The 9,366-nt window shown below is 39.8% G+C and overlaps 1 protein-coding gene across 3 annotated transcripts in view; it reads left to right on the plus strand.

Moving 5' to 3' along the window:
• The window catches only part of KLHL17 (kelch like family member 17), an 84,470-nt gene that overhangs the window by 48,367 nt on the left and 26,737 nt on the right, over positions 1–9,366 (plus strand). For all 3 annotated transcript variants that reach the window (XM_073656954.1, XM_073656956.1, XM_073656955.1), the window contains 2 exons: positions 2,757–2,878; positions 4,618–4,839. In XM_073656954.1, the coding sequence (XP_073513055.1) occupies positions 2,757–2,878; positions 4,618–4,839 (344 nt within the window). The remainder of the gene's footprint in view (positions 1–2,756; positions 2,879–4,617; positions 4,840–9,366) is intronic.

Genomic DNA, 9,366 nt, shown 5'->3' on the forward strand with positions numbered 1-9,366 from the left:
ACCCAGGAATCTCACAGAACTGGAAGAATTCTCCAAGGAAGAATGTATGAAAATCCCTCAAATAAGACCTGAAAGACTCTTGGCTGGCTACAAAAAGCGTTTACAAGCTGTGATACTTTCAAAAGGGGTTGCTACTAGATCCTAACCATACAGGGTGCCCAAACTTTTTCATCTGTCCATTTTCCTTTTTGTAATTTTTAAAATGTAAAGGATGAAATATACAGTGAACAAATAAAGTAGCACACTGTAACACTGAGTATATAGATATGAAATATGAATAGCATAACTGCTGTAGAAATAGAAATAAATGAAAAAACATTTTTGAAAAATTTTTTTGAGCGCATGTAAATATGAAGTATGGAAAATGAATAGCATTACTGCTGTAAATAAATGAGAAATCTTAGCGCATAAATTGGCCAATTCATGTGTACCTGACAGCCGCGGTAAGGCGTTTCTCGATGTCAGGACCTACCAATGTGAATACCTCTCTAAGAGACCTCCGTCTGCTTATGTGTGGGAAAGACAGATCCTGATGCATTTAAAACCACCTGCGGCATGGGGGTGGGGGTGGAGTGCTCAGTCAACGCTAAATCTAGTAACAAAGAAAATGACGGCACTTCCACTACAAAAATAGGTGTGAACAGGTGCTTACTAAGAGCAGCTACCTCCAAATATACAGTACAGACCAAAAGTTTGGACACAGCTTCTCATTTAAAGATTTTTCTGCATTTTCATGACTTTGAAAATTGTACATTCACACTGAAGGCATCAAAACTATGAATTAACACATGTGGAATTATATACTTAACAAAAAAGTGTGAAACTACTCAAAAATATGTCTTATATTCTAGGTTCTTCAAAGTAGCCACCTTTTGCTTTGATGACTGCTTTGCACACTCTTGGCATTCTCTTGATGAGCTTCAAAAGGTAGTCAAGAGAAATGGCCTTCCAACAATCTTGAAGGAGTTCCCAGAGATGCTTAGCACTTGTTGGCCCTTTTGCCTTCACTCTGTGGTCCAGCTCACCCCAAACCATCTCGATTGGGTTCAGGTCTGGTGACTGTGGAGGCCAGGTCATCTGGCGTAGCACCCCATCACTCTCCTTCTTGGTCAAATAGCCCTTACACAGCCTGGAGGTGTGTTTGGGGTCATTGTCCTGTTAAAAAATAAATGATGGTCCAACTAAACGCTAACCGGATGGAATAGCATGCCGCTGCAAGATGCTGTGGTAGCTATCCTGGTTCAGTATGCCTTCAATTTTGAATAAATCCCCAACAGTGTCACCAGCAAAGCACCCCCCACACCATCACTCCTCCTCCTCCATGCTTCACGGTGGGAACCAGGCATGTAGAGTCCATCCGTTCACCTTTTCTGTGTCGCACAAAGACACGGTGGTTGGAACCAAAGATCTCAAATTTGGACTCATCAGACCAAAGCACAGATTTCCACTGGTCTAATGTCCATTGCTTGTGTTCTTTAGCCCAAACAAGTCTCTTCTGCTTGTTGCCTGTCCTAAGCAGTGGTTTCCTAGCAGCTATTTTACCATGAAGGCCTGCTGCACAAAGTCTCCTCTTAACAGTTGTTGAAGAAATGTGTCTGCTGCTAGAACGCTGTGTGGCATTGACCTGGTCTCTAATCTGAGCTGCTGTTAACCTGCGATTTCTGAGGCTGGTGACTCGGATAAACTTATCCTCAGAAGCAGAGGTGACTCTTGGTCTTCCTTTCCTGGGGCGGTCCTCCTGTGAGCCAGTTTCTTTGTAGCGCTTGATGGTTTTTGCAACTGCACTTGGGGACACATTCAAAGTTTGCCCAATTTTTCTGACTGACTGACCTTCATTTCTTAAAGTAATGATGGCCACTCGTTTTTCTTTACTTAGCTGCTTTTTTCTTGCCATAATACAAATTCTAACAGTCTATTCAGTAGGACTATCAGCTGTGTATCCACCTGACTTCTGCACAACACAACTGATGGTCCCAACCCCATTTATAAGGCAAGAAATCCCACTTATTAAACCTGACAGGGCAAACCTGTGAAGTGAAAACCATTTCCGGTGACTACCTCTTGAAGCTCATCTAGAGAATGCCAAGAGTGTGCAAAGCAGTCATCAAAGCAAAAGGTGGCTACTTTGAAGAACCTAGAATATAAGACATATTTTCAGTTGTTTCACACTTTTTTGTTAAGTATATAATTCCACATGTGTTAATTCATAGTTTTGATGCCTTCAGTGTGAATGTACAATTTTCAAAGTCATGAAAATACAGAAAAATCTTTAAATGAGAAGGTGTGTCCAAACTTTTGGTCTGTACTGTATATATATATTTTTTTTACTAAAATACAAAGGAAATGTGTCATCATTAACTTTAGGCCTTTTAGAGATCATTTCATCTTCATCTTGCCTAACTGTTCACAATAACAGTAATTCTGACCAGGGGTGCCCAAACTTTTACATGCCACTGTATAATGGCCACAAATAATGTTATTCTTTTTGTTATTTTTACACGTGGCACATTATTATGAAATTATAACTATGCTTTAAATCCATAAAATATGCAAAATCTTTTTCTTAAGCTTTATATATGAATCTGCTCCCTTCTTACTGCTCGGATATAGGTCTGCATGCTGAGTGCCACAAGTCTCAGCAGAAAACATCCATAAAATATGACACCATGTGCTTTTTAGTTATGCATATTATTTCACATTTGCTCCTTGCAAAATCACAATTGGTTTGCATAATTTTTTTTTCTTTTCCTTTGCAGATGAGATGAGTGAGAGTCGTCAGACTCATGTGACCTTGCACGACATTGACCCTCAAGCACTGGAGCAGCTGGTTCAGTATGCTTACACAGCAGAGATAATGGTGGGAGAAGGGAATGTGCAGGTATGGGAATGCACTGGTATTCTTAAAAACGGTTTCACATGGGTGGATTATCTGCCAAGGACCAAGCTTACATGTCTACACATTGTAGTCCTTGTGATATATGCTCTGTGAACGCTACATATGACATTTACACGTACATTCTGACAGCGAGAGAACACAGACCGGGTCGCTGCACCAAACATAAGCCAGGCAGGCAATCTGCCCCGGTTCACCCCTGTCCCATGTCACACAGGAGGATAATCCTTTTGGTATTTTGGATGTGTCTGCACAGAATCCAACTAATCTCCATAAAGATTTATTATTCCAGCTTATCACCTGACTACAGAAAATTATTATTTGCTTATTTAAACTTTGCACCGTTCTTTGAAGTTGTAAAGATTTTTGAGAATCTGGTTGATCACTTGTCTTAAGCAATAAGTAGATTAGATTCTTGTTTTCAATTTATTACATTTTGCAATGTTAATAGTAGGAGAAAAGTGCATGCTAATGGTTGGCCAGGCTAAAAGTAAATGTGTCGTCAGTAAATGAACAACTTTTTTGTTACATGTATGTTTACATTTTTTATATAGTGATCTCTATTAAAAAATTAATAATATTTATATGTATAGCGGGTGAAATAAGTCACCAATTTTCTAAGTAAATATATTCTAAAGGTGCTATTGACATGAAATTCTCACCATGTGTCGGTAACAGCCCATCCAATACACACGGGCATAGATGTCCATAACTTAATTTATGTGTAATAATGAGAAATGACACAGGGGAAAAGTATTTAACACGCTTACTGACATTTAATTATTAGTTCTTACAAAAGCCTTTGTTGGTGATGACAGCTTCTAGACACCTCCTGTATGGAGAAACTAGTCGCAGGCATTACTCAGGTGTGACTTTGGCCCATTCTTCTTCCTAAAGGTCCAGTGTTCTCCTTCTATGAACTCTGATCTTTAGTTCCTTCCATACATTTTCTATTGGATTCGGATCCGGTGATCGGCTTGGTTACTCTAGCAGCTTTATTTTTTTTTCTCTGAAACCAATTGAGCGTTTTCTGGCTGTGTGTTTGAGATCATTGTCTTGCTGAAATGTCCACCCTCGTTTCATCTTAAAACTCTGCTGCCCTCTACCAGGATGATTATCAAGAATGTGTCTTTACATTTGTTCATTCATCCTTCCTTCACTAATCTGAAGTTTGCCAGTGCCGTCTGCTGACAAAAAGCCCCATAACATGATGTTCCCACCTACACACTTCACTGTTGGTATGGTGTTTTTAGGATGATATGCAGTGCGTTTTGGCCTCCAAACATGGTGTGTATTATGGCATCCAAAGAGTTCAATTTTGGTCTCCTCTGACCAGACTATATTTTCCCAGTATTTCACAAGCTTGTCTAAATGTTGTTAAGCAACTTTAAACATGCTTGAACATGCTTTTTGGTGAGCGTGCATACAGGCCATGGAGGTTTAATGCATTACTTACTGATTTCTTTGAAACCATTGTACCTGTTGATTCCAGGTTACTCACTAGCCAACTGTGCCGCTGCCCCCCAACAACACGCCATTGGCTAGTATTGGCACATACAGTATAGTCAGATGCAAGGATTTTCTTAAACTTTATGCAATGCTCAGTGATAAGCCTTCTTGACCTCCAACACTGAATTGTGCTGAATTATCACACCTCACGTTGCAAACTTTGCACAATCACATTGCAGAATCACAAACTTACATCCCAGGTTTTCTTATTCCAGACTCTGCTCCCTGCTGCCAGTCTCTTGCAACTGAATGGAGTGAGAGATGCCTGCTGCAAGTTCCTGCTCAGCCAGCTTGACCCTTCCAACTGTCTTGGCATACGTGGCTTTGCAGATACACATTCTTGTAGCGACCTGCTGAAGTCTGCACACAAATATGTCCTGCAACACTTTGTAGAGGTGTCCAAGACTGAGGAGTTCATGCTTCTGCCGTTAAAGCAGGTAATCGGAATTCAGATATGTTGGTAACTGTAATATTATAAAGAGGGCACCATATCTACCCATACATAAATATAGTGGCTTTTTTTGGGTAGGTTCAAACGTGGCCGATGTGCTGCAGAAAATTCTGCACCCTAAAATTGTTCCATGTGTCTAAATTGTTTTTTTTTCTGCAGCATGTGCCTTATATAAACTCCATTCAGATCTGTGGAGTATCGCACAAAATTCTGCAACAGATCTAATTCCCAACTTTCCACTTTTGGAGAGCTCCATTCCTCGAACATTTTGGTGGGGAAATGGGAAGTCGCAATGCCCGTTGACACCTGGGTAACTTTCGTATTCTGTAATCTGAATATTTTGGGATGTCGTTTGTGCAGTGTGGCACAACTGCTTGATGATATACTCTAGGAATATACAGTAGAAAAGGTTAGAAAAACCAAAGTCTCTGGTATTGCAGCTCCGCTCCATTGATATGAAGGAGGTTGAGTTGCAATGCTAGACACAACCTGCAGACAGGGGTCTGTTTTTTTGGAAGAAAGAATATATATATTTTTTTATTTCTGGACATTTCCTCTAATTCCTGGTGATATCGGTAGTGTTTTCTTTTATATTTATGTATGTCTCTCCACTATCTGCCATTCTGAAGAACATCATCCTTGTTGACCGGTAGGGGTGACAGATGGGAGAGACCATATCATAGAATCATAGAATGGTAGAGTTGGAAGGGACCTCCTGGGTCATCTGGTCCAACCCCCTGCTCAAAGCAGGATTCACTAGATCATCTCAGACAGATGTCTGTCCAGCCTCTGTTTGAAGACGTCCATTGAAGGGGAACTCACCACCTCTCGTGGCAGCCTGTTCCACTCATTAATCACCCTAACTGTCAAAAAGTTTTTTCTAATATCTAATCTGTGTCTCCTCCCATTTAGTTTCATCCCATTGCTTCTAGTCTTTCCTTGTGCAAATGAGAATAAAGATGATCCTTCTACAATGTGACAGCCCTTGACATATTTGTAGACAGCTATTAAGTCTCCTCTCAGTCTTCTTTTTTGCAAGCTAAACATTCCCAAATCCTGTAACCGTTCCTCATAGGACATGGTTTGCAGACCAGTCACCATTCTGGTCGCTCTTCTCTGAACTTGCTCCAGTTTGTCTATGTCTTTTTTAAAATGTGGTGCCCAAAACTGTACACAGTATTCCAGATGAGGTCTGACCAAAGAGGAGTAAAGACCGATAATGACTTCACGTGATCTAGACTGTATGCTTCTGTTAATACATCCCAGAATTGTATTTGCCTTTTTTGCTGCTGCATCACACTGTTGACTCATGTTCAGTCTATGATCTATTAGTATACCTAAGTCTTTTTCACATGTACTGTTGCTTAGCTCTATTCCTCCCATTCTGTATGTGCTTTTTTCATTTTTATTGCCCAGATGTAGTACTTTGCATTTTTCCCTGTTAAAAACCATTCTGTTGGTTGCTGCCCACTGCTCCAGTTTATTTAGGTCTTTTTGAATCCTCTCTCTCTCTTCTCTAGTATTAGCTATCCCTCCTAGCTTTGTGTCATCAGCAAATTTAATCAGTTTACCCTCAATTCCTTCATCTAAATCATTGATAAAGATGTTGAACAATACAGGTCCCAGGACGGAGCCCTGTGGTACCCCACTTGAGACATTCATCCAGCTGGATGTGAAGCCATTTACAACCACCCTTTGAGTCCGATCACTAAGCCAGTTATGAATCCACCTAACAGTTGCCTGGTCCGTTGCATACTTGGTCATTTTTTCAATAAGGATGGTGTGAGATACTTTGTCAAATGCTTTGCTGAAGTCAAGATATACTATATCTACAGCATTTCCCTGATCCACCCAGTCAGTGATTCTGTCATAGAAGGAAATTAAGTTAGTCTGACATGACTTGTTAGTTACAAACCCATGCTGACTCTGGTTAATCACTTCATTCTTATCCATGTACTTACATACATGTTGTTTAATAATTTGTTCAAAGATCTTTCCTGGTATAGAAGTCAGACTCACCGGCCTATAGTTCCCTGGGTCCACCTTCTTCCCCTTTTTGAAGATAGGAACAACATTTGCTATTCTCCAGTCTTCTGGGACTTCTCCTGTTCTCCAAGAATTTTCAAAGATTATGGAGAGTGGTTCTAAAATTTCTTCTACGATCTCCTTCAGTACTCTGGGGTGTAATTCATCTGGACCTGGAGACTTGAACTCCTTTATGTTAGCTAAATATTCCCTCACAATCTTTCTGTTTACAGATAACTTGGATTCCTCTATTCCTTTAAAAGGACAGTGAAGATCAGTTGATGTTACATTTTCTTTCTGAGAGAAAACAGATGCAAAATAGGAATTAAAAAGTTCGGCCTTCTCAACATCCTCTCTTACCATTTCTCCATTTTCATCCTGTAAAAATCCTATAGCATCTTTGACTTTTCTTTTACTTTTGACATCTCTTGCAAGCCTTAATTCATTGTCAGCTTTAGCTAACCTGATACGTGCCCTGCAGGATCTGCAGACTGCATTATAATCTTCTTTAGATATGCCTCCCTCTTTCCATTTAATAAACATTTCTTTCTTTCTTTTTAGCATGTGTTTAAGTTCTGTGTTCATCCATCCTGGTTTCCTTAAATGCTTCCCATTCTTCCTACTTTTCGGGATTGTTAACGATTGTGCTTTGAGAATCTCATTTTTAAAAATTTCCCATCCTTCCTGGACATTTTTGTCCTTGAGGACATCCAGCCATTGGATCCCTCCTATTCTCTTTCTGAGTCTCTTAAAATCTGCCTTTCTAAAATCTAACCTTGAAGTTTGAGTCTTCACATGTCTTCCTCCTCTAGTTATCCAAAATTCTATAATAGCATGATCGCTGCCTCCTAGGGTCCCAGCCACCTTTACCTCCTCAACCATTTCCTCCCTGTTTATAAGGATTAGATCCAAAGTAGCAGATCCCCTTGTTTTCTCCCCTACCTTTTGGAAGATAAAGTTGTCAGCAAGAAAGGATAAGAATTTGCTTGACCTGTTAGTTTTACTTGAGAGAGATTCCCAACAAATGTCTGGATAGTTGAAATCTCCCATGACCACTGCGTCATATTTTTTGGAGAACTTGGTCATTTGATACAAAGAGTTCATCCATATCTTCAGCTTGCCCAGGTGGCCTGTAGTAAATGCCTACAATGGTGTCCTTTCCGTTGTTCTCTCCTTGTATTCTTACCCAGTTTCCACAGAACTCCCAGTCTCTGAAGCTTCAGTCTCTGTGCAGATATACGCTTTTCTAACATACAATGCGACACCTCCTCCTCTTTTATCAAGTCTGTTTCTGGCAAATAAGTTGTATCCTTTTAGCCTTTTATTCCAATCATGTGTATCGTCCCACCAAGTTTCAGTGATTCCAATGACATCATATTCGTTTTCCTGCATTAGTAGTTCCAATTCTCCTTGTTTGCTGCCCATGCTTTGTGCATTTGTATAAAAACATTTTAGTTTGTGATTGGTTTCTCTTCCTCCCATATTTTTATTATTTAAATTGTTTTGTCTTTGTTCTTCTTTTCCACTTCCAGTAGCAGATTTATATATATAGACAGATATATTTATGATGACAGTGCTAAACTTGGACACCTTACAGTTGGCACAGAACAGGTTTAGGAGTATGAAGAATAGAAGGTGGATGTCAAAAGCTTTACTTTTATCAGTGTGCCATAAGTGGAAGATGAAATTGGCAATCCATGGTGTTTCATATTTTAATGTCAGGATATCCATCCTACCATTGAGCACCGCCGTCTACCCGAAGTGTTGACCATAACCTTTCTACATAGTGGAGTAGGCATAGCACCCTGTCACCATAAATGTCCTCCTGTGCCCCTGCTTTCCAAGTGAAGTGTATGACCACTTTGTATGACTGCAATTTTTTAAGAGGTTTATGAGATTCAGTACAACTTTGTGCTATGGATTTTCTAAATGATTTGTATGATTGCTCTATGAAGTATATGCACAGAAGCCCCTTCTGGGCTGAGGCTTTGTGTATGTGTAAGATTACTTGGGGACAAAAAAGGAAAAAAACAAAACGATAGTCTGGAAATATTCATTGACTTCTGTGGGAGAATGGCCATGCTCTGTAATCTGTGCAGAGGTCATTGTGCAGAGAGGTGGAGGAAGTGAGCTATGATTATTAACCAAGCTGTCTCCAGGCTTATGCTGGTCTTTGGGGGACAGTACACCTCCCTCTCTTGCTTTTGTTTTTTCCCTCCTTGCCTTCAAAGAGCTTTATCTTTTTCTTTCTGTGGTCCATATGAGTAGATTTTATTGCTACCATGTTTTGGGTTCCATATAACTTTCTGATCTTTTAGCTCTACTTTTTAGGGTGGGGAAGTGCAATTTTTTTTTTCATTTTGGTGTGCACTGTTTGGTACAAATATTACAATATTTTATTACTTTGTGGTAATACCAAAGATGTAAATTTGTAAACACAGCAATAATCACCATTCACACACACACACACACACACACACACACACAC

Source organism: Phyllobates terribilis, unplaced genomic scaffold (genome assembly GCF_046119375.1).
Source record: "Phyllobates terribilis strain yellow unplaced genomic scaffold, ASM4611937v1 Scaffold_12__6_contigs__length_324123572, whole genome shotgun sequence".
NCBI lineage: Eukaryota > Metazoa > Chordata > Amphibia > Anura > Dendrobatidae > Phyllobates > Phyllobates terribilis.